The 27178-nt window shown below is 38.9% G+C and overlaps 1 protein-coding gene across 1 annotated transcript in view; it reads right to left on the bottom strand.

Moving 5' to 3' along the window:
- LOC131253381 (SEC12-like protein 1) overlaps positions 1 to 16346 on the bottom strand; it is a 46215-nt gene extending 29869 nt beyond the window's left edge. The window contains exons 1-3 of the mRNA XM_058254344.1: positions 16082 to 16346; positions 15514 to 15608; positions 4560 to 4692 (exon numbers count right to left, since the gene is read on the bottom strand). Of these exons, the coding sequence (XP_058110327.1) occupies positions 4560 to 4692; positions 15514 to 15608; positions 16082 to 16237 (384 nt within the window). The 5' untranslated portion in view covers positions 16238 to 16346. The remainder of the gene's footprint in view (positions 1 to 4559; positions 4693 to 15513; positions 15609 to 16081) is intronic.
- Between the last annotated feature and the right edge of the window lie 10832 nt (positions 16347 to 27178).

Raw genomic sequence — 27178 nt, 5'->3', positions numbered from 1 at the left:
AATGGTAAAAATATCAAACTTAATCCCATGCCACCTGAGAATACACTAGGGAAGAAGAAGGATGAGAAGGCAAGTGAGCCTAGAGAAGTGGGGAAATCCAAACCTAAGTCTTTACATATAATCAGCGCAAGAGAGTTTGAAAAAAAGGCTAAGGAGGATTCTATGGTGTATGCCCTTGTGGCTAGAGAAATTACACCTGAGGTTCCATCAGAGTTGCCCCGTGAGGTGAACTCGGTCCTAAAGGAATACAGTGATGTATTTTCTGAAGACTTACCGAATGAGTTGCCACCTATGAGGGACATACAATATGCCATTGATCTTGTCCCAGGGTCTACTCTACCGAACCTTCCTCACTACAGGATGAACCCTGCAACGCATGCAGAGTTGAGGAAGCAAGTTGATGAGCTTCTGCAAAAGGGTTTCATCCAAGAGAGTATGAGCTCGTGTGCCGTGCCTGCATTGTTGACACCAAAGAGAGACGGCACGTGGCGCATGTGTGTGGACAGCCGTGCCATAAACAAAATTACTGTCAAGTATAGGTTCCCTATACCTAGACTTGATGATATGCTTGACATGATGGCCAAGTCCACTATATTTTCTAAGATAGACCTCAAGAGTGGATATCACTAAATCCGTATACGCCCAGGAGATGAGTGGAAGACAGCGTTTAAGACGAAAGATGGGCTGTATGAGTGGTTGGTCATGCCCTTCGGCTTGACTAACGCACCCAGTATTTTCATGCGGGTGATAACACAAGCTTTGAGGCCGTTCATGAAAAAATTCCTAGTGGTGTACTTTGACGATATTCTTATTTATAGTACCACTAAGGAATCACACTTTGAACATTTAAAGAAAGTTTGTAGTGTCCTTAGGAAGGAAAAGTTGTACGCTAATCTTAAGAAATGTGCATTCATGTCTAGCCAAGTTGTGTTTTTAGGATTTATAGTGTCATCTAAAAGGATGCGCGCAGACCCTGAAAAAGTTAGGGCCATAGTTGAGTGGCCAGAACCAAGTAACATTCATGAGGTGAGAAGTTTTCATGGCCTAGCAATTTTTTATTGTCGGTTCATTGGGGGTTTTAGCACGATCATGGCTCCCATTACCGAGTGCATGAAAAAGGTAGAGTTCGTGTGGTCTAAAGTCGCCGTCAAGGCTTTTAAAGAAATTAAGGGCAAGATTGTGGAAGCTCCTGTCATGCGTCTACCTGACTTTTCTAAAGTCTTTGTAGTAGCGTGCGATGCGTCTGGTGTCGGTATAGGTGGAGTGTTGAGTCAAGAAGGACACCCAGTGGCCTATTTTAGTGAGAAACTGAATGAGGCAAAACAAAAATACTCCACTTACGACAAAGAATTTTATGCGGTAGTGCAATCCCTGAGACATTGGCGACACTACCTCCTACCGCAAGAATTTGTTTTGTTTTCTGACCATGAGGCTTTGAGATATTTGCATTCTCAGAAGAAACTCAACCCGAGGCATGCCAAGTGGGTAGCGTTTCTTCAGGAATATTCGTTTGTTTTGAAACACAAGGCCGGGGTTGAAAACAAACCAGCGGATGCTCTTAGTAGGAGAGTGGCGTTGCTCAACTCCTTGAGTGTAGAGGTAGTCGTATTTGAGCAACTGAAAGATGAATACCCCATATGTCCTGATTTTGGGGGTACTTACGCGTCGCTCTCTAGTGACCAACATATTATGGGTGAATATGTTCTTAAAGATGACTTTCTTTTCAAGGGAGACAGACTTTGTATTCCCCGTATGTCCCTTCGTGAATTCCTCATCTGGGAGCTTCATTCAGGAGGGATAGCTGGCCATTTTGGTCGTGATAAGAGCATTGCCCTCGTGGAAGATCATTTCTATTGGCCAAGCCTCAAGCGAGACGTAGCCAAAGTTTTAGGACAGTGTCGAACATATCAGCTGGCAAAGCAAAGAAAGCAAAATACCGGACTGTACACGCCATTGCCAGTGCCACATGCTCCGTGACAGGACATTAGTATGGACTTCGTGATCGGGCTTCCCAAGACTATAAAAAAGCACGATTCCGTTTTTGTCATTATGGACCGTTTTTCTAAAATGGCGCATTTCCTCCCATGTTCGAAGACGTCAGATGCATCTCATGTTGCTCGTGTCTTTTTTGATGGTGTGGTGCGTCTCCATGGGTTACCTAAAACCATAGTGTTTGATCGTGATGTTCGATTTACTAGCTATTTTTGGAAGACACTGGCACATTATGGGAACTCGTTTGCAATTTTCTACTGCTTACCACCCACAAACAGATGGTCAAACTGAAGTGTAAACCGTAGCCTTGGAAATCTTCTATGTTGTCTAGTGGGTGAACATGTTAAGACTTAGGACCTAATTTTACCAACTGTTGAACTTGCTTATAATGGGTTAATTAATAGATCTACAGGGTTGAGTCCTTTTGAAATTGTAAGTGGGTATAAACCTAGAATGCCCATAGATCTCTTACCTATGTCTGTTACCCAAAGGTCTTCTGAGTTAGTCGATGCATTCACACGCCATATTCATGATTTGCATACACACATTAGACAGCGGTTAAATAAGAGCAATGATGATTATAAAGTTTCAGCTGATTCTCATCGTAGAATGCAAGAATTTCAAGAAGGAGACTGTAATGGTGCGAATAAGGTCAGAGCGATTCTCTCAAGAATCTGCAAAGAAATTACAAGTGCGTAGTGCTGGACCATTCAAGATATTACAAAAGGTTGGGTCCAACGCGTATCGGGTTGACCTTCCACCTGAATTGAGCATTAATCCAACTTTTAATGTGGAAGATCTAGTCCGTGCCCATACTCTCATTGTTGATACATCGTCCCTTTCATGGCCTTTTTCTGAGTTTGCTACCCAACCCCTTCCACCCTCTCCTCCACCCATTACCCATAAAGAAGCAATTGAGGAAATCTTGGATGACGAGATAGTATCCACGAGAGATGGGGGTTTCCAAAGGTATCTTGTCAAGTGGAAGAACAAACCATTGTCTGAATCTACATGGCTGTCGGGCGACGCATTGCAGGGTATTGATCCAGATCTACTCGAGCGCTACAAAAGTTTCAACTCGTCGGAGTCTAGTTTTTCTCACCCGAGGGGAATTGATGCGGACACAAGCGCATTCAAGGTGTACCAACGAAGAAAGCGCCACCCACAAGTGTCATCCTTGTAGATAGGCGACTATTGAGGAGCTGAAGACCTTTCACATGTGATTAGACATATAGAAGACCCCACTTAGGGAAGACACATGTGAAGGAAGATTGGAGAAAGAAGACCAAGCGCCCAAACTTTCCCATACTTATGTTATTTGCGCGTTTTTGACTTAGGGGTCTTTTAGTAATTTTATGTCTTTATTTGCTTATTTAAGTGGGTTAAAGCCCTAAACTCGAATTTTAACTATTGATTAATGAAAAGCAAACCCTTTGGTTGCCTCCTTCCTCTCTTCTCTCTAATGGTGCTTCTTCTCTTCCCTTGATCTTCTTCTTCTAATTTCTTCTTGTGCTCCTCCAACTTCTTCAAGGTAATAATTTTCTTCCTTCTATTTTTCAGTTTTGGCTAATCCTTCTTCGATCAAAATCTTGAGAACTGATTGAAACCCTAAATCCCCAAATTCTCAAATCCCCAATCCGAGAAACTTCTTGGTTCTCGGGACTAGTGATCTTCGTTGATCGATTGGGTGTGACCATACAAGATCGGGAGGTCTCATCCCTCGCCGGATCCAACCTAAGTAGTAATTGAATTCCATAATCCATGGTTGTGGTGATGGCCCGCTCCATTGCATGTTTCCTTTATGATTTTCTCAGTTATGATGATTACTATTAGAATTTTAGATCATTTATTCCTTTTATTTCCATTGTTTAATTGTGTCCATAAGCATGCATCATAATTAGGGCTGTCCTGCATCACAATCACATAAAACTTCAAGGGTACATCTCCACTTTATCCACTATGTGCTAATTTAGTGAGCAACATCCTTCTCAATTTCTTTATTCTCGTGAATTATCAACTCAGGATACTGAAAATGGTCAGTTTGAGGTACTTTATAACTAATTCCTCTTTTCCACTCCTATTATTACTAAAATTGCATTCGCTATCCTCTGTTTAGTTCAACTCATTTTAAAAACTTTAGATTCTAAAGCATCACTCCATAGTTCTAACTTTGCATTTACCCCCGTCTTGTCAATCAAAACTATGTCATTTGCAAACAGTATACACCACAGGACCTCTTTGCATAAATGCCTCGTCAATTCGTCCGTAACAAATGCAAAAAGGTATGAGCTCAATGCCGACCATAGGTACATAAGCCTACAGTAATTGGAAAATCACTTGCCTCTCCACTAGTGGTCCTCATATTTGTTACTGCTCTCTTGCACATATCTTTAATCATGTGAATATATCCACCTAAAACTCCCTTCTTTCTTAACACCCACCAGATTATTTCTATAGGTACCCAATCGAATGCTTTCTCTAAGTACAACTATCACAAGACTAGATAATTTAAATACTAGAAATCAAACATTGACATTAGAAGTACATATTGTAGGAAGTGTTCTTACCTGCCCACCGGTGGCAAATCGAGAACCATCAGCGCTAAAAACCAGGCATTTCTGCAGACCAGCATCTTGAAGAGGGGGAAGATCCTTGGTCAACATTTTTAGATTTTCTTCTTGGCCATACAGCTCAAGCAATCTGCATGTTCAAGAAAATGCCTAACTGAATGTGTACTTTAATAAATCAATAGTGATAACTCATTACCATGCAACAAGGTAACTGAATAACCTGCTCAAAGCTATAAAACAGGACAAACGGGACAGAAAATTTGTTTGTTGACAATAACAAAAAGTGGCGCTACCTTGTAGGATACTATTATTTCAATCAACTACAAAAATAAAATCATGCGGGAATATCTAAAATAAAATAATGCTGTAAAACATGACTAGATAAACCTTATGCTTACTAGGAGTGCCAAAAGAAAAGTATTAACAATGGGTTGATTGGTGCAAATAGTTATGTGATGCAGTATGCAGTAAGGCAATACTACAAGAAACAAAAGCTTTGTATTTAGCTACTTGCAGATGATTTAAGATTCTACTAGGGTTTGCCATTCAGGGGGAGGAGCACGAGTGACCAATGTATTCAATAACGGTAATAGTGGTTGTAACACCCAGTGTAATCACCATTACAATACGGGCCATAACGGTCGTTACAACTAATTTAAAATAAAATAAAATAAAAAACTTGTATTGGCCCCACAACGGCCGTTACGGGCCATTTTTCTGTAATGGCTGTTACGGAACTGTTTTTAATACCTTGAGCATGACTGATAAGGAAGTTAGAGAAGGGTAGTTGAGAGAGAGAGAATGTGAGGCATATAGAAGATCAATGTCGGCTCACCCTCATCCCAGTTATTTGGGTTAGTTTTTCTTTTTGGTTATTTGGTATCGGCTTTAATAATCCCATTCTACCAATGATATATGAAATATGAATTATCATGATTTCTTGGCAAAAGTGCTATGAGCAGGCTATTTCTCCATATTTGTCCTTCTCTAAGAGAGCTCATACCACAATGTGGTGGAGGCACAGATTTGTTTTCAGTTATGGAGTTTGACAAACTCACAAAAATTTCCCTTCCAATAGGGGAAAAATGGAGGCAGAATACAATACCTTCTTCATTTAGAGGGTATGTTCATATAAGGGTCTATTTTGGTACTTTTTGGTGTTCATGGATATCCAGCCAACGGAGCTACATTTTCTATTTTTTCTTTTTTTGAAAGACAGTAATTTTATTAAGAAGAGGCCGAAGCCTAAAGAATTACAACTCAGAGGAAACCAAAAATTTTCACCTAATACATCTAACACCATTGCCCATTCCATTACATTTAATTTTGCCCTATCAAACACCTCTGATACCCTCCCACACAAATTCCTGAAGCAACAACCATTCCTTTCCACCAAAATAAACCACAGATCGACCAACAATGCTTGTCTCCAAATTGCCTTGCCGACTTTACCCACACAACCTCCACGCCACACTAGCAAAAAACTCTCCATTGAAATCGGCAAAACACCATGACACCCCAAAGAGATTCAAAAAATTATCCCAATTCCTTTCACAAATGGGTAGTGGATAAAAGGTTGAACTGCCGACTCCTCGCTTTGAAAGCACATTACGTTTTCACCATGCTATTTCCACAAATTTCACACTACTCTTCTTTAGAGTTCCATTTTCATGAAAAGGTTAGGGATAGGCCTAAATTCTTAGTGATAGTTTAGGTATGCTCACTGCAGAGAATTGAGGGTTATTCTAGCTTATTAGTAATTACTATAAAATCATAAATAGATGGTATTTTCTCACTTAAGTGTTAGAAATAAAATAATAAACTAATTTATAAGAGAAATTTGTGTAGATTTGGGGTAAGAATAGGAAATAAATAAAGAAGGAATCATTTTATATAGTACCCGGATGCTTATGTATTAGGCTTGTTATACTGAAACTCATCTCTCATTCATGTCACAATATCTTTATACTATAAAAATTGTCGACTTCAATAATTTCACAAAATTTGTATTCTATAAAGATTAGAAGAAATACCTTTTTCAATAAAACTAAATAAAATAGGTCAAATATTTCAACTAAAAATTCATCATCACCATCCCTAAGCCTTATCCCAACTAATTGCAATCAACTACATGAATCTTTTTCCATCATTCCACTCTATCAAGGACCATAACTCTAGTTAGACCATAAATTATCAGGTCTTTTCTTACTACCTCCACCCACATCCTTTTGGGCCTTCCCCTTGCCCTTTTAGAGCCTTCAACTTGTACCAACTCATTACTTCTAACCAGTTTAGTTCCTACTCTCCATTGCACATGACTAGACCATCCAAGTCTGTCTACTTTCCCCCATCTTATTAGCTATTGGTGCTACTCATAAGTTCCCTCAAATGCATTCATTTCTAATTCTATCCTTGTCTTAACACTCATCCATCTCAATATCCTCATTTCAGCTACACTCTTCCTGTGAATATGTTGTTCCTTAACTGCTCAACATTCTATCCAACAAAGCATGGCTGGTCGTATAGTTATCCCATACAACGTTCCTTTTAGTTTGAGTGGTACACGACGATCACATAGTACTCCAAAGGCACATCTCCATTTCTTCCACCCAGCTTGAATTTATGGGCAACATCCTTCCCAATCTCTCCCTCATGAATTATAGGCCCAAGATATTGTTAGTGGTCATTTTCAAAAACTCCGTGGTCAATAATTTAATTAATTTCTCGTTCTCACTCCTAATGTTAGTAAAATTGCACTCCATACACTTTATTTTAGTTCAAGTAATTTTAAATCCTTCAAATTCTAAAGCACCCCTCCATAAATCTAGCTTTTGTGTTTACGCCCTCCCTCATCTTGTCAATCAAAACTATGTTATCTGCATACAAAATACACCATGGGATATCTTCCTACAAATGCCTCATTAACTTGTCCATAACCAATGCGAAAGGTATGGGCTCAGTGCCGACCCCTGGTGCAAACCTATAATCATTGGGAACTCACCTGTCTCTCCACTAGTGGTTCTCACATTTGTTACTACTCCCCCATGCATATCCTTAATCATGTCAACGAATCCTCTTGAAACCCCTTTCTTTCCCAACACCCACCAAATAAACTCTCTAAGGACTCTATTGTAAGCTTTTTCTAAGTAAATGAAGCACATGTGGAGATCCGAGATCCTTCCTCCTCTTGCTATATTTCTCCATCAATTGTCTACATAGAAAAATATATTCAGTGGTAGACCTCCCTAGCATGAAACCAAACTGATTTTTTGATATGCCTTAGTCTTTACTCAATCACTCTTTCCCAAAGTTTCATAGTATGGCTCATCAGTTTAATCCCACGGTAGTTAGTGCAACTTTGTCTCCTTTGTTCTTATAAATTGGTACCACATTACTTTTCCACCATTTGCTTGGCATCTTCTTTGATCTTACAATCTTATTGAATAGCTTTGTCAACCAAAATAACCTAGCATCTCCCACACATTTCCAAACCTCTATTGGCATACCATCTAGTCCTAGGGCCTTTCCTATTTTCATCTTTCTCAAAGTTTCATTCACTTCAGATATCCTAATCCCTTGAAAGTAACTATGGACTCTGACATCATTTGACTTTATGGTTTCCTTCTATCCATATGCTCTCAAAATGATTGTCATTTAACAAGTTTTGAAAATAGTTTCTCCACCTTTCATTGATTTCATTGCCCTTGACTAGTATCCTCCGGTTATCGCACTTGATAAATCTAACATGATATATGTGTTGGAGTGATAAAGTCCCTTGATATACACTGATACACCACACTCTGACAGCTTAAGCTTTTAGAGTAAATGGTTATTTGACATGGTATCAAAGCGAAAGGTCCTATGTTCGAATCTCGAGAGCAACAAATATGCCTTGCTAATATATTATTCTCCCACGGGGGTCAGGAAAATCAGGTCCGGCCCAGGGACCGAGAAATCAAGCCCGGCCTATTTATGGTGTGAGTGTCCCTCCACCCTTATCAGTATGTTCCCGTGCGGAGTTCCCACCTCGCATGTGTAGGGGGGTGTTGGAGTGATAAAGTCCCTTAATATACATTGATACACCACACTCTGACAGCTTAAGCTTTTAGAGTACATGGTTATGTAATAATATGCCCCTAATTTTCCCCACTCTTCCTCTCTCACATTTTTCCAAGTTTGAAGACATCTTTCTCACCTTCTCTTGTTCCCAATCTATTGTAAAAGATCATCTTAAGCCTTTACTTTAGCCTCACTTACTACTTTCTTAACAATCTTTTGGGCATTTTTATATTGTTCAAGATTTTCATTGTTTCTAGCCCATTACCAAGCTTTGAAACATGAACATTTCTCATTAATAGATTTTTTACATTGTTAATAGATTTATTTTTATAATTTCAAGTAAAAATTATAAAACTAAATACGAATAGCACATTACCAAAGGGGCAGTGATGACTGTATCCTTGAAATGGAGTGCATCTCTGAATTTGTGTCTTATTAGTACCCATAACTGGGAATTGCACATCATGTTGTGTAGGTTGAAATTGTGTTCAAGCTGGCTCCAAATTTGGGTCAGAATATAGTTATGGATCCTCAAGTCCCTAGGTTGGACATTTTGAATTCTCTGATTCTCTCTCATTTTACCTTTGCTTGAATCTTTTTTATTACAAAATTCCATCCACTTTAGGCGGCTGTTCCATTCACACATTGCACAGGTTCTCACTATGATTCAGAGAAGTTTTTGCAATGAAGAAGCCATTTGAATGGGGCATATCTTGATCTCAAGTTAGAATGGATTTTTATTTTATTTTATTTTTTTCTTTTGCCAATTCATGATCCTAATGATTCAAGTTAGGAGAATTATTTGGTCAGAGTAAAAAGCTCTACACATGGAGCACGGAATCTTCCACTTACCATGGTTAGTGAGGGAAGACATTAGTGTGATGTAATTGTCTTTCAGGTAAAACAAAGGGGATAATGTGGAAAAGCTTGCTGAATTTTGTTGGGATCATCTTACCCCATTGATAGTTGTTCCACACTTGGCCCATTAGTCGAGTAAGCAACCAATGACAACGCTTCAACAATTTGTTTCTCTGCTGAATAGGAGGTTGAAGTGAGAGACTATAGGTTTGAGGATCCCTCAACATTCTTACTGATGTGACAATAGCTGAGTTTGAGACAGTTCCACTATTTACCACACTCCTCTTCCTTGGTTCTATTTCATTCTATAAGAGTCTATTGCTAACAAGAACTGCCTATAGTGCATGCCTACCACGGCATCTATATTCATTAGTTCTATGAGGCACGTCTTGTTGCCTTTTTTTTTTTTTTGAGAGAGAGAGAGAGATGCTTCTTGTTGCCATTAAAAGCAAAACAAATGTTGAGGTGCCCCTTGTAGTCCCCTCATTCCTTAGACAACAACCATGTGATAGGCAATTTGCTCAAACATTTGGAACTTCATTACAACAATACCATCAAAAGGTACTTTATGCCTCTATTCCGGTGCCCGAAAACGGTTCTGAATAAGTTAGAAGGTGAGAAGGGACTTCCTCTAGCAAGGCGCCAAGTCTAAAAGAAATTCCACTTGATTAGGTGGGATGTTTGGGTTGGAGGAAGACCCCTGAAAGAAGATTTCCCAAATTTAGCTATGCCCCTCTCCGGTGGCAAACATTCCTGTGGCAAGGTGCTTTTCCTTGTTGGCCGATCATTTGATTCCTTTCCACTCTTCCAAGGTGTGGGACTGGTTCTTCAACATCTTCAGAATCTCATGGGTCCCGCCAAGTTCCATTTCCATTATTGAGTTCTTTCTAGCATGAAGTGCTCTTTTTTTTTTCTTTTTTTTTTTTTTGTTTTTTCTTTCCGGGGGGGGGGAGGCTATTTGGTGGGAAATGAATAACAGATAATTTCAAAACTGTCATGGTCCATCATGCAAGGGCTAAGGTGGATATTATGAGTTGGGTATCTTCTATGGATTCTCATTCTATTGATAGATGTAATCTCGAACCCATGTGTTGGGCATGGTTGCTATAATTAGTTTTCCTTGTTGAATAAAATATTCTCATTACCTTTCAAAAATTAAAAAAATTAAAATAAAATAAAATAAAGAAACCTTGAAGAATGATTTCAAAGCCAAGCAAGCAATCCATGCCCATTACATCACTCATGAGAATCAATAGACCCACTCTCTTAACCAAATATACATCCTCGAACCCCTACATGCATGCACCTCAAAGTCACTTATTCATGTTGTATCAAGCCTTGAATGTTTTCCATATAGGGCCTCCTCTAGCCAGGTTGGTGTGTGGTATGACCCACTTTCTCTAGAGGCTCTTTCTTAGATCAAGTATCACTTTGCAGCTTCAAGTATTTCAAGTACATAGGGATACAAGTGGATCAGGTTGGGCTGGATCGAGGTGAGTTGCTAACCCAACTTGTTTAAAAATCATCGAGTCTAGATTTCAACCCCAGACCTGATCCATCAATGTCAACATGGGTCATGGCCAAGTGCAAGTCACGATGAAAATGATGAACAATTGCAAGAATAAATTTGAAAGGGCCCGATCGAGATCTAACAACTGTAAGCAACAAGTCAAGTAATTTTTAGAAGCCAACAAATATAGGGCTTAACCTTGGTTGTTTTGTAGCAAAATATAGAAGGGAAGGCAAGCTTCGGAGACTCATTGATGTTGGCAAATAGAAGGAAGAGATAAAATCAAGGTATTCAATAACGGTAATAATGGCCATAATGGTCACCACCATCATTACTGTTGTGATACGGGTTGTTACGGCCTGTAATGCAAGGTATTCCGTATCGGTAATGGTGGCCGTAACGGTCACCACTATTACTGATGCAGGTATCGACCATAACAGCTGATATGGAGGCATAACGACCGTTACGACCCCCGTAACAGTTGAAAATTTCCTTTTGCCTAAAAAATTCTGAAAAAAAAAATATCTAGAAAATTCAGAATAATGCAAATATTCCAAATACATATTCATTTTTAAAAAACATGTTTATGGTAGTGTAACGATCCACTCTTTAGTGAGAGTGTTGTATCGGGTTGTCTAGTTAATTTTGTGAACATGATTAATATGTATCTAATGTTTACAATCACAATCAAGCATTAGAACTGGAAAATATGTATAAATACTACTTTTTCAATCTTTTTTTTTTTTTTTTTTTTTTTTAAAAGGCCATTGAAGCTTTTATTATCTCAAATCACTTCAATCTACGGTTTTAATCTTAAAAATTATAGTAAGAGTGGTCGAAATTTGTTGTAAAATGATTTATGAGAGTTTTTGGAATGAGAAAAGTGAGAGAAAAAAAGAGAGGATAAAAATGGATTTAAATAGGGGAAAAAGTGGTTGTTTTTCGACCGTTGTTGGGGTAATGATTGTTATGCCCCATAACGGACTTTACGGCCACTGTAACAGCCAATACAGTCCCAAAAAAAAAAGGCCCCATTTCACCCCCGTATCGGCCTTTACATGAGTATCGTAACGGATACGGAACACCTTGTTGCGATGGCCATTATTGAAATCAAAGGGTTAGAATGAGGATTAAACTAGGCCACACATCTTTCCTAGCTAATAGACAGATCCTCGATCGTGCTTTGTTGGCGCATGAAAGCATTGATTAGCGTCTTAACTCTTTAGTCCGACGAGCCTAACCTTGTTTGTAAGCTTGATATTGAAAAAGCATTTGATCATATGAATTGGAGTTATTTGGACTATGTTTTGGGTCACTTGGGTTTCAATTCCCAATGGTGTGGTTGGATGCAATCTTGTATTTCATTAGTTTTCTTCTCAATTCTGGTAAATGGTTCTCCCAAGGGATTCTTCCAGTCTTCTTGAGGGCTCATACAAGGAGACCCTCTCTCCCCTCTCCTTTTTCGTAATTGCCTCAGAAGGCCTCGGCATGACGCTGAGGAAAGGGGAGTCGGTTGCTTTGTTTAGTGGCTTCAAGGTGGCTACTTCAAGCCCCTCGGCTAGTCATATCAAATTTGCGGATGACACCCTTCTCTTCTGTGAAGCCTCTATGTCTCGGCTCACAATATGAGGAAAGTAATTCGATGCTTTGAGGCCATCTCGGTCTCAGGTCTTAAGATCAATCTTTTCAAAAGTGAACTTCTCAACATTAACCTCCCTCCTTATCATCTATTGTACTTCCCCGAGATTTTTTTGTTATAGGGCAAGTTCTTTCTCTTCCACTTACCACGGGCTACCTCTTTGTCTTGGCAGCCTGCCAAGCACCTACAGGATGTCATCATTGAAAGAATTGAGAGGAAATTAGCTCCTTAGAAATGTCATTACCTATCCCTTGGAGGGCACCCTCATAAAAGCGGCATTATCTAATCTTCCCACTTATTTCTTCTCCTTGTTCTGATGCCCCAAAGTCATCTTGCTCAAGCTGGAAAGGATCATAAGAGATTTTCTCTGGAATGGCACTTCGGAAAGACATAAATTTCACCTCCCGAGTAGGTCCGAAGTCTGCATGCCCTATGTTGAAGGGGGTGTTAGCATCCACCCCCCAGCTTATATTAATTCAGCCTTCTTGGGAAATGGGTCGGAAGATTGAGTGTGAACTTTGGGAAATGGTGAAGAGATATTCTAGCTTGAAAATATGGTATTGCAAAGGGAGTCTGGTTCCTAAATCCAACGTACCTCTGTAGCGCCTCGATGATCCAGAAGGGTATTATGGTTGTGAAGCCTGTCTGATTGCATCTCCTTTGTCCTTGGAGATGGGAATTGAATTTGCTTCTGGTTAGATCATTAGATCCCTCTAGTCCCTGTTCCCTAATCTGGCCAGAGTTGCTTACTTTTCCAGTGTCGACTTAAGTGCCTGTTGCCCTCCCTGCAAAAGACCTCTCTCGGATTCTAAAGTTCAAGAATTTTTTAACTTGTTGAAGCTTCTTCAAGGGGTCAGTCCTCCCGAAGTGGCGGATTCATTATCTTGGTCTCTCTCTCCATCGGGTACTTTCACCTCCAACTCCCTATTCTTTCACATCTGAGGCAATCCTCAGCAAGCTAAGGCCTTTCCCTCCTTCTAGGTTTATGGGGGTCCTTCGAAGGTCTCTACTTTTGTCTAGGTCCTTGCTAAGGGCAGAATTCTCAACATGGACAACTTGCAACGGTGCAGCATGTCCCTTTTAATGATTTGCCTTCTTTGCAAAGACAATGAAGAATCGATCTCCCATGTTTTCCTTCGTTGCTCCTTTGCCAGTGATGTCTGGTCTGCCATTGTATCAAGATTCCAATGCTCTTGAGTCGTGCCCTGCTCCATAGTTGGGCTATTATTCGCTTGGCACAGTGGGGAGTGGGCAAAGATCACAAGTCTCTTTGGCGTCTCGCGGTGTTGGCTGTCCTTTGGGAAGTTTGGAAAGAAAGGAACAACAGATCTTTCGGGACTCCTCCCAATCTAGGGTTGTGGATCTAATCTTTCGAGACATCTCAGATTGGTGGTTCAGCTGCAGCTCTTCAGATAGCAGCGTCCTTTCCTCTGTTTTCTATCCTTCTAGCTAGCCCTCCTTTCTAGTATTTCTCTTTGAGTTGAATAGTTTTTAGGCTTCTTCTTTTCCTTTGTTTCTAGTTTTATTCTTTTTGTTTTTGTTCAGTTTTGCCTTTTCCTTTTCTACTGGCCTTGGCCTTGTTTTTGTTTTCTTCGGGTTCCCTTTGGATCCCTTGAATAATCTGCAATCTTCAAAAAATCAAAGGGTTAGAAATTTCGAACTTGGGAGATTTTTGCATCATCCCACATTCATGATTGGAGCCATTAGGTCAACAATCTGGATCACCTAACCATGGGCCCCACTTGCAGAGCTGGCAGATCATGTCACCATTCACATTCTGATGCATCAGGACTAATAAGTGGAAACTACCCAAAATTGAAATCATGTGGAGCCAACTCAACTTTCTAGAAACCCAAAAATTCTAGAATTAGGATTTAACTAGACCAAGTGACACAAAGCTCCTAGTTTTCCTAGATTTCTGATCTGGAATTTCAGGTCAATTGTCGCTTCTAACATCCCCCAACTGGGTGATCAGCCCGTCCACAATGAAGGCTACCAAATCCCATGTACAATTAAGACCCAATGGACAAACATTCAGAGAGTGAACCCCATGTACAATCTAGGCCCGGTAGACTACAATTCAGAGAACTTACACGGGTTAAGCCTCCATTTTCCTGATTCATAGACTTAAAAGTAAAACGAAAGGAGATATCATACAATGCTCAAACTGAAAGGTAGTAAGAACCATTTGCGTTTTCAGTTTGTCTCTGTTTGAAAATTTAAAAAAGAAATCGATTTGGCTCATGCTGGTTTACAACTCAAATCAGATTTCATCAAGACCCAAGAAAAAAAAAAATCAATTTGGTCAAGTCCACTCAAGGCTCAGTTGACTTGACCGACGTGATTAGATTCTATTAGACTAGATAAAACTCACAAGAGTTAACTCAATTGACTGCCAAGTCTGAGTCAACTCAACTTTAACAAGTTGTAAAACTATGGTCAGTAATTTCTACATGTGGGGGGCACATAGGACCCATGGTTTAGTAACCAAAACAGTTGAAATTATGAACCCAGTGATGGATGGCCAATGAATCAAATAAGTCCCTTGAATTGGAAGAACCCAACCCTTCAAGAAGTGGAAAACCAATAGATGATTAAGAGAAAAAACATACGGAAACCATTCAAATTCAACCAAGAATAAAGGCAAAATATTATACAGCTAGAATCCTCTACTCTCGCGGATTTCTGACACATAGTGCATCCCCAAAAGTTGCATCATAACAACTGTTTGGATCATCAAACCACAGGTCCCACTTGCACAATATTAAAAACCAAACAATACAGTACAATTCTTTTGGTTTTACAGGAGCATTGTACAATACTCAGAGAGAGAGAGAGAGAGAGAGAGAGAGAGAGAGAGAGAGAGAGGGGTTGTGGTCACTTACATGCAACCATTGGTGGAGGAGCATACAATGTCATCTCCAGACGGATGGACTGCAACTCCGACCACATCTTGATTGTCTTCAAATGCGTATTTCGCCTTATTAAAAAAATGCAAACGAAATGAATTGCATTTCAATAGGATGAGAAATCAAAGAAAGAGATGAAGAGAAATGAACATATACAGCAGCTGTATCCTAAGTTATGAATAGCCTCTCTTTTTCCTGCCACTGCCAGCATGTCATGTGTGTAGAATATCCTATCCGTAGAAAAATTCCGCTGCACCATGATGATCAGTTGATATAAAAATCGGACCGATCCAAACAAACAGCAGGGCACAAAGTCAATATCAATGGACAGCCGATGGTACGACTTGTGCACTTGTGTGGCCCACCCAATGAGTGAATCAGCTTGATTTTCGTACTAGATAATCATCATGGTGAAGCTGATCTATTTTACGGGTAGGATGCTCCGTATGTGTGAAAGGTCGGCTGTATCATAAGTTACAATACATCTGCCTGTATATGATCATTTCTTAGAAATTGAGAAAAAGAGAAGAGAGAGGGTTTTAACCTTGGGAGAGGAGGAGAGAGATGTGGTCTTGGAATCGAAAGAGAAGATTTCGATTCCGCTCTTTTTCTTCCCCAGCACCACCAGATGCCGGTTTTCTGGCCGTCGGATCCACGACGCGCACGTGATCGAACCCTGGTGCAATCCACCGCCGTCCATCGATCGGCTGATGATGGAGCCCAGAGAGAGAGAGAGAGAGAGAGAGAGAGAAGTCCTCTCTCACTTTTTTGGTCGTTATAGGCCTTTTAAGGAAGAAGAAGATTTGGGCTCCATTTTAATTTGTATTTCTCCCTTTTAAAGAGGTTTTCCTAAGCCGACGCGGGGGTAGAGCCGGGCCGGACGCGGGTTTCCTGCGAAAGCCTTTCGCAGGAAGTTCCTGCGCAAGGATGCTGCGTGGGACCCACCGAGATGTTTGTGTAAAATCCATCCCGTCCATTCGTTTTGAGAGATCATTTTAGGATGTGATACCAAAAAATAGATTTATATAGAACTCATATGGGCCACACGAGAGGAAACATTGGGTATTCAGTGAGAACCGTTGAATCATTATTTTGGCCCTAAAAGTTCTATATCTAGCTATATTTTTGGTGTTTTCACTTCATCACATTCGGAATAACATTATAAACGGTTTGGATAGTGTATAAACATTAAGATGGAGTCTAGGAAGGTTTCAACGGTGGGAATTTCTTTCCCCAATTTTCCCTCTGGTGTGACCCACTTGAGTTTTGTATCCACCTAATTTTTAGTCCCACGTCTTAAAATGAGCTCTCAAAACCGATGGACGGAATGAATTTCTATCATACATTGCAGTGGGCCCCACCCAATATACTTGCGCAAGAACTTCCTTTCACAGGAAACCCGGCCGGACACGGCTTCCTGCGAAAGCCTTTCGCACGAAGTTCCTGTGCAAGGATGCTGCGTGGGACCCACTGAGATGTTTGTGTGAGAGATCGGAGCTTTCCATGAAGTGGGACATACTTTTATGAATCATGGCCTAATACTCAGGCCGTTCATTTCTTAGGTTCCCAGTAAGTGTACATCGCAATGTATGCGGCCCATGGTGATGTTTTCATGGCATCCAAACCGTCAATCATGTCATCCTCAATATTTTTTCCTTATCTTACAAAAATCATTGAAATACAAAAGTTAGATGGGCACACCTCATAAAATCATGCCGAAAACCTTTAAAATCATGTGGTGTGATCCACCTGAGTTTGCAAATGAACTCATTTTTGGGATAAACATTTATCTTGGTAAGTTTCATTTTATTAATGGAATGGATGTAAAATAAAAACACATTGCGTTCCATACAATCTGGAAGGTTTTTAATGGCAAGTATCCCATCCCAACTGTTCCCGTTACTGTGGCCCACAAAAGTTTTGGATCGGCCTGATTTTTTACTTGAAATATAAAAATGTGGAGTCTCACATGATGGACGGATTGGATACCATCCCATATCACGTCGGGCCCCACATATCGCATTGTAAGTAAAGCTTAACCTCAGCAACGAATCCGGCCTAAAAAAATTAGTAATGATTATTTAGCCGTCCGATTGTGTGGTGTACGCCTCTTTGTTCCACCAAGAGAAGTTAACGGCCTGGCTCTGGATCCGGGTAATCTAACCCGTTGATGAAAAGGTACACGTGTGCTTGCGTGTAGATAAGGGCTAGACAGACAGCACCGATGGATCTCATACAAGTTAGCTATATCTAGGGTAGAGATACGAGGCTTTCCTTCGTATACATGGCTTGTAATTCAAATCCAAACCGCACAAAGGGAAGGACCCACTGCAGATGGATTATAATCCAAAATTAATATACTAAACCAAGAGTAATTGGTTCATTGATGGACATTTAGTCTAAGGTACGAATGGAAGTACTAAGCGGTCAAAAATCAACAAAAGACTGTCCACTAATCTTTGGTCAGGCTTGTCAAATCAATCTGATTTTGGGTAATTTTCCAATCTACAGTAGGATCCACTGTTTGAACGGTTTGAATTTGATTTACGTGCCACGTGTACATACAGTGGGGCGCGGATTAGGCACTACCCCCGCCTGTTCCGAGCTCGGGACAGGCGTATGGATTTTATCCACACCGTCCATCCATTTTTTCATATCATTTTATATATGAAAAAAATGAAGGAATTTGATTTACGTGCCTCTCTTGTACGAGGTGTTGACAACCAAAAAAGAAAACTAACTGCGATGAAATCAATGAAAAAAACAGATACGATGAAACCGAAAAAACGAATGAAGCGAATATTCGAAAAGATGCCGTACGTATTAATCAAATCGGTTTCCCACATCGCGCCGGCCGTTGGTTGATTTCATGTGATTATCTAGACCGTTAATCTATAACATCGGGCCCAGATTGGCAAAAAATTTTGATAGTCTTCAGTGATCTCGCCGTCTATACAAACAATGGTTTAGATCACTCGTGGTAGGGGCGAGCAGCTTGGGGAGCAGCCTTAGCATCCGCACTGGAGCCGATTCCGTACTGAGTAAACTATGTGGGTCTTAAATGTGATGTATGTGATTTATCTACGCCGTCCATCAGTTTTTTCAGATTATTTTAAAGTATACATAAGAAATTGAAGCATATCCAATCCTCAAGTGGACCACACCACAGGAAAAAGGGGTATAATGACGTCCAGAGTTGAAACCTTCCTAGGGCCTTATTTGTCATATAACCTGTTAACAAGGTCACAAAGATATAGATGAGTAGAAAAAAATAAATATCAGCTTGATCCAAAACTTCCATGGTCCCCAGGAAATTTTCAACCATGACCGTTCAATTCCCACTGTTTCATGAGGTGTGGTCCACTTGAGCTTCAGATATCCTTCAATTTTGGGTCCATATTATAAAATGATTTGAAAAAACAGATGGACAGCCTGGATAAAATACAGACATCACAGTGGGTCCCACAGAATTTCCTCGGTCCGCTATAGGGGACTGAGTTGCTTAGTACGTGATCTACTCTCCTCATCATTCCTGTTGTTTAAAACGAACCGTTGACTTTGACTAAAAATGATACTCTACGCCACCAAAGTTATAATGGCTTTCCACATCAGGCAAAGGGTCGATTTCGGGCTATTGTTCTGAAACTCACAACTCAATTCGAAACTCGGCAAATATCTGAGTCGACTCAAAGAAAGACTATCCCGAGTCTCTGAGTCGACCTGACCTGGCCAGATATCGAGTCAACTCGAATTTTTGGGTTCTTAAACTATGGTTTGGGCCACGTGGATATCAGCCCAAACCTTACATGTGCATTAAAAGGGACCAATATTTCTAGCCCAAACTCAACCTATGACCCATTACCAAGTGGGCACACTTAAGATTGATCATGCCTAAGTCGGACCCGACCAGTGGGTCTATCCCACTGACCATCGATCCACATGCTTAAATGGGTTTTGAGTCGGGTCAGTTGATCTGACCCAACACATTGTAACCTATAGATGGGATGGGCATGATTTTAATGGCTCCTTAATTTGGAAAGGGCATCCAAATGCAAGATATCAAATGCTCTACGTATTAAAACCACGTTCAGGCCTTGAACACTATTTTGGAGGGTGTATCCAAACGGGCCCTATATTGTTTATATTTCTAGCTTGAGCCTGACTGTCTACCTGTTCATGCCTTTCACTAACCCACCTCAAGACTGAGTGAAGCTAGTTGAGCCATGGTCTGGGACCTGTTGCCGACCATGTATACAAGGGTTTTCAATTTTGACAAGCAAGGGGCCTGTTTTGGCAATTCAAAACACTGTTCTATTGGATCACCTGCGGTTCGACCATGTCACAATGCAGGTCAGCACGAGAAGCCTAAAGATTGGTAGCTCGGTTCTTTTAAGGCGGTATGGCCCATCCAAGGTGGTACATGATTGAACAATGATCTAGATTAATGAGGTATGAGTCATACTTGTTAGAATTGAAAACGGTGTAGCATGGGTGTGTTAGCTTTTTAGAAATATGGTAGAAAATAAAAAATTTAAAGGTCTAGATTAATTGATTGGACCTGAATATCATCCATTTATATATAAAATAAAATAAAATTCATATATTAATGTTCAGATACACCTTCAGATTGTTGCTATTTAAAATCGTTTTATTGTTTACCTCATAACTTCAAAGTAATTTTTTTCAAAATCCTAGATCTATTCCAAATGAAGAGATAAGGAAAGCCAATATATTTATCTTAAAGAGGAGCTAAGGCAGTACACAAAAATGAATGCATAGTAGACTTTGTATGTGTGGATGTGTGGAGGTAGAGGAGGAGAGAGAAGATGCTCCTCTTTCCCTTCTTACCTCTCTCTCTCTCTCTCTCTCTCTACACCTCAGGGATTTATGCATTCAAGGTTCTCTCTTTTTTAATATGTTCTATCATGCCCTGACATTCGGGTACCCGAATAGGATATTCGGGACCGAATCTCAAGTTCGTGAGTTTTAATATATCGATATTTATTACAATTCACGTGATTCCATTAAATTTAATAGATATTCAGAGTCATCTAAAAAGAAAATGCTATTGAAATCATATAATGTTTATTAAATTTAACTCTCTTGATATTTTTTTTACATCGAAATTTGGAATTTAAACTAAACCTAAATAACAAAAACTAAATTGAAATTTAAATTAAACCTAATTTTCTAGAAAAATAAAAACTAATAGTAGATGCCTGCCTGCTCGTACTATTCCAACTCTGCACCTGTGCATTTTTTATAATAGGGTGAGCATAACAGCCCATTAGGGTCATTTCTTACCCAAATTTTAAAATGTTAAGATTATATCAAATTTTTATAAACAATAAAGGAAAAACAGAATACTGATAATAAAAGGACAAGAATTTAAGCACTAGAATCGTAAATATATTATGCATGTGATACTGTCTATGAATTTCCATAAATAATATCTGTCATCACTTACAACACCGTACCTAATTGGATGACCACGTTGCATTAATGCCCACACACTGGTACTTCGTGGTGAGGGACTTATTTATATGTTGGCTGGTCAGACTACTCCTCTAGTTGTACCTCTGGCGTATGTCCGCGCACACCATTATACTTATACGTTATATACAAAGGAGACTCCAAAGGATTCAATGGGTTTTAGGGTCTTTCACCCAAGGGACACAATTGCCCTACTTGCTGGCTTTAGGTCTTCCACCGAAGGGACACGATCGCCCTACTTGCTCACATTGCATCCAACATATTAATATCGATGATTAATGAATGCTAGACATGCATATAAGATGAATCATTATTTTATAATTGAAAATATCAATATAAAACTATCATGAATTTATTCGCGTGCTTTTACTACATTTAAAAATTATTATAAGAATTAATAATTATTGAATTATCAAAAAAATCAACAATATAAATTTTTATTTCTAATTAATAATTATATCTATAATTTTGTTGAAACTTTAATAATTAAAATACTTAAATAAAATATTTTTTCACTATTATTAAATTTAAAAATTACCGAGATTTGATAATGTATAAGAAGTTTTATTTTAAATTCTAACTTTAATTAAATCATTTTTTTTACTTAAATAATATTAAATATAATAAATCATATTAACATAAAACAAATTTAAATTTTATTTTAATTATAACATAAACTTAGCAAATAAATTTTTTGATTATTCTAATATTAAATTAAAATTTAATAAATTTATATAAATCGAGTATTTTTACAATTAAAGAATTAATTTAAATCATTCAAATTATAATCTAATTTATTAAATAAATTTCAAAGCTAATGAATTTGATTATTTTAATAACAAAATTTATTTAAATTATTAATTTCTAAAAATTAAAAATTAAAAATTGATTTAAAAAATTAAATCAAACTATACTTTTAGTAATTTATTAATTAAGTTATATTATATTCTAAGCTAATTAAGATTTATATATATATATATATATATATATATATATATATATATATATATATATATATATATATATATATATATAATTTGAATATTAAATTAAAAATTTTCTATGAATCAAACTGATTTAATTCAACAATTGTTTTAAGGTATATTTCAAAAATTTAACAATTAAGCTAAATAATTAAATAAATTTTAAATAAAAAGATCAATCACATAAATAATTAATTTAAGCATTATTACTATTAAATTTTAGAATAAGATGATATAATAATAAGCTGAAAATTTTAAACTTTAAGTTAAAATCACCTACCTAATTTAAAGTGTTGGACCAAACCTTATGCAGTATAAACTCAACGTATACACTAAATGTATGCAATGTGTAAAATCGAGTTTTAACTGACTCACACCTAAGCACCATGCACACGTTGACTATTGTTTTATGATTCTAAGGGTGGGCCCACACTCAAACTCTACTGGACCCACACTTATGCTGTAAACTCATGGCTAAACCCTATTTATAGGACCTATGTCATAAATGTACATGCATGTGCTTCATATGTGAAGCATATGAGTTTTTTTTTTTTTTTTTTTTTAAATTAATGGATTTTCATGCATGAAGAGAAAATTTTTAATAAACTTAAAAACTCATAACTTAAATACTAATTTCAATTCTACATTTAATGCTAAAACTAAAAAATTTCAACCTACGTAAGCATATCTCATGCTAAGGATAATACCTCTATTTATAGCTTAAAATAATTTGCCCATAAGTGAGATATAATGTTATAATACCGTTCATTAAATGTATGCTTAGATGGTTTGGATAATGAATGGTTTAGATTTTAATATGGGCACTCCATATGACAGATTCCAATTCAACAGTCCAAAAGATATGATTCGCCACTGGAGGGTTTTGATTGGTTAGACCATCTATTGGGAAGTATGTTAGGGATTGAACTCTTTGAATGGTTTAGATTGATGTGAGGATACATTAGCTAGTTGATAAAGGTGAATATACTAAGATTTGAATGGTTCAGATGGGTAGAGTGTGTGGAATTCTAGCATTACTTACGTTTCTCAAAAATAAAATTTTATTAAATTCATTTATTTCTTCTCTTTTTTACATGAGTGTCACCTGTGTATGACATGTGAAGGGTGTATGGTGTGTGTGATTTAATTTGGTACGTTCATGCATGCATGCATGGATTGGTTACATTTTATCCAGGTCATTACATTCTTTCCCCATAGAAAAAATTTTTTGTCTTCAAAATTTAATGTACCTATGGTGTAAAAAGATGTGGGTATTTTTCTCGAATTTCATCCTCGCGCTCCCATTAAGCTTCTTCTTCACCGTGATGTCCCTACTACACTTTTACGAGTGGTATGATTTTGATTTGACGTACCTGATCTCTTCTGTCGATGACATGTACTGGTTGTTCTACATATGTGACATTTTCATGAATTTATATTGGTTGCCAGTCAATAACGTGCGACACGTCCCTCTCGTACTTTCGTAACATTGATACGTGAAATACATTGTGAATGTCAGATAGCTGTGGGGGTAGAGCTAATTCGTAGGCCACGACTCCTACTCTCTGTAGGATCTCGAATGACCCGATGTAGCCTGGTGCTAACTTCCATTTTCTCCCTAATCGCATGACTCCTTTCATCAATGATACCTTGAGTATTACATTGTTGAGGCATAAAAAGAGAGGAGGGTAGCAGAAAAGAGCATTGTGCGCAATTCGTTGCACGGAATTAAGTGTTGTGCGCATATGATTGTGCACAAATCGTTGTGCAGAAATATACCTTGCAATGTAGATATTCGCACTTTAGCTTTCGCACAAGGTATCCCACACAACGGATTCCGCATAAAGGATCCCGCATAATAGAATCCGCACCAAGTCACCCGCACAATGGAATCCGCACAAAGGAGGTTCACACAAAGAGGACCGCACAACAAAGACCTGGCATCTTGCACGTGTGAGAAGGCTATAAATACCCCCGACCTGTCAGTAAGGGGTCATTGGCAACCAATCGCGGAGAGAGAGAAGAAAATACAGAAGAAGAAAGGTAGAGTCTGCAACCGTTGTAAAGAACAGGCATTGTGCGACGCACAACATTACTGGCACACAACAGAAGCCAGTGCACAACAGAAACCAACGCACAATGGTTTCCTCCGGCGCATAACGGCTTCTGTCAGCACATAATGGCTTTTGATAGTGCACAATGACTTCTAGCACAACGTTCAACATTATGTTTTAATGTTTTATACATTTATGCATAATTTGGGTGTTAAGTACTGGTTGTATATTATAATTCATAAGTATTCTATTTGGAATCAAAGGAGAAAGGGATGTGAAGAAATTAGAATATATAAATAAAGTGACTGTCTTTCTTGTCTTCTTCTGGTAATTAATCTAATGAATGAAAATTTTCAAATGAAATGCATTTGTTTCTTGTTCGAAACAAAATTACAACAAGAGCTGGCGTATAACAGAAGCCAGCGCACAACAGAAACCAGCCCACAATGGTTTCCTCCAGTGCACAATGGTTTCCTTCGGCGCATAACAGCTTTTGTCAGTGCACAATGGCTTTTAACAGTGCATAATGACTTCTAGCACAACGTTCAACATTATGTTTTAATGTTTTATACATTTATGCATAATTTGGGTGCTAAGTACTGGTTGTATATTATAATTCATAAGTATTCTATTTGGAATCAAAGGAGAAAGGGATGTAAAGAACTTAGAATATATAAATAAAGTGACTGTCTTTCTCGTCTTCTTCTGGTAATCAATCCAATGAATGAAATTTTCCAAACGAAATGCATTTGTTTCTTGTTCGAAACAAAACGGCAACTCTGCTGGGGAACTTTTCATATTCACTTAGATATAACCTAAGAATTACAAGGGAGATAATCACAACTGTTTGACGTCTTCAAGGCGCCAAAATGGCGACTCTCAATGGGAACATCCTACCTTTCATCTCCAAAATAGAATACAATTTAATATAAGTACTAATTTTCCTTTACTTCGTGAATATGAACGACAGGAGAAGAAGAATATTACAACCAACCAATCAATGACAGTTGTTCAAGGAAATACAATATTCTACTTCACCATGACAGAGTTTGTTGTGGAATATGCCAATAAACGAATTGGACTTAGTGAAGGTAAAGCAGTAGCAAACAAACAAACAGAGTCACAGACGGCTGTTACAGTCGTGACTACTTCGCTAGTGACATCAGGAGAAAGAGAGGAATGGATCATCGTCACTCGCAGAAGGACAGACTCAGAATGTAACTGCAACAAGAACAAGCTCACCGCTGAGAAGAGTTAGGGGGCCAATAACACGAAATGCTGCCAGAAAAATCCTGAACTTACCCCTCCTACAATATACCTCGTGCGAACGGTTCCGCAATTGATGTCACGTGATTTCCTGGCTTTGATGACGCCGAGAGCTAGATAGACGAAAGAACAAAAGGGCAAAGCGCTGCTAGTAAGTTCATCGGCGTCTGTTTCGCCCCAATTAATCAATGGCAACAGGGGCACAGAGAAGTCAAATGAAACCCCATCCTCTCCTCTTTTCGTGAGCCCCATTACGTCAATGTATTCCTATCCCACTCCGACTACAACTTCATCGAAGAGTGGAGAAGCCGTGGTACACATGGCCGGAATAAATCAGGAAAATACACCAACTATAGAGGATCATGTAAATGAAATGACGGAAGCACAAAGAACACTAATGGAAGAATGCAGAAATCTCAGAGAAGCCTAACAACTCTCGTACACAATGTTGCCCAAATGACAGCATCCCCAGTGGCTGATAATGTGAATGAAAGAGAGCAACACCCCAAAGGGTCGCAGCTGCCGAGGACCGGGTTGCATAGATCTGTTCCCACGACAAGAATAGTGACACAGGAAGAAGTATGACAGGTCGTTGAAGAAGCGGTTAGGTCGGAGAGAGAACGTAAGGGCACAGGAATATTCAGATATCGTACACCATATCCGAGAGAAGTGGAGGATATCCCTTTCCCGAACAATTTTAAACATCCGGACTTTCAGAAGTTCAATGAGGATGGATCGCTAGAAGAACACCTTATATACTTCATCACCAATATGAGGAATTTCTCCACAGTACCCAAATGTTGTCTCTGATTATTTGGGTCTTCTCTAACGAATAAATCGTTTAGGTGATATGCTAGCCTGTCCCCAGAATCAATACAAACTTGGGAATAGATGCAGGATGCATTTATGTCAAATTTCTTCTCATCGAATCATGATGGTAGCATTGCGAATTTAGCTTCAGTGTGACAAAGAGAAGGAAAGCCAGTGAAAAATTTATAGACAAATGGAAAACCTTGGGAGCTTCTTGCAGGCAATTACCAGAAGAGAAAGAACATGTGAAAATGTGCCTGAACTCTATGGAAACCAGAATAGCATTTGGTCTCACCAGCGCAGACATCAGAACCTTCCGTGACTTGGCTACAAAAGCGCATGCTCTAGAATTAATGACTCGGAAGATGCCAGCGTTCAATTATGAAATGGTTAGAAAAGGATCTCAGAAGTTGATCACAAATATGGTTGATCACGAAAAAAGGAAGCAGGAGGCAAGAGAAGTGAAAGGCAAAAGGACGGAAAGGAGAGAATAGCCGAGTCACCCCAGAGGGAGGTTTTATGATAAAAGACCTCGATTGTTGAATTCTCATGAGGGTTTTGTGTTTGAAAAAGAGGACGTACTCCCCATGATGAATCAGTTGCTAAAAGCTAGAACAATTGAATTGCCGCTATCAAAACGTCCCGAGGAGGCATCTAAAACAAAGGAAAGAGACTTCTATCATTATCACCGCCTAGTAGGGCACCTGACAGAAAATTGTTATACATTGAAGTGTATTATACAAAGGATGATAAACAAGGGTGAAATAATATTCAGGAGAGAGAAAGAAAGGGACAGAAGAGTGACAACAAACGTACTCACCTTGTGAGAAGATTATCAGGGGAGGACAAGTGTAAGACCCGTATCCTATACTGTATCGTTCCGTAGGCTTCCGCAGTCCTCCCGGTCAAAATCCGGTGACCCGCTATCTGTTATCAGCATTTGCGCATGATCTTGAGTTATGTCCAGAATATCTGAGTCGGCTCGACTCGAAACTTGTACTGTCATGACCGCATTGTCATCGCGGTTCCAATGCC

This window comes from Magnolia sinica, chromosome 1 (genome assembly GCF_029962835.1).
Source record: "Magnolia sinica isolate HGM2019 chromosome 1, MsV1, whole genome shotgun sequence".
In the NCBI taxonomy this organism is placed as follows: Eukaryota; Viridiplantae; Streptophyta; class Magnoliopsida; order Magnoliales; family Magnoliaceae; genus Magnolia; species Magnolia sinica.
The sequence above is the reverse complement of the archived record's forward strand: the minus strand, read 5'-3'. Positions and strand labels throughout refer to the sequence as shown.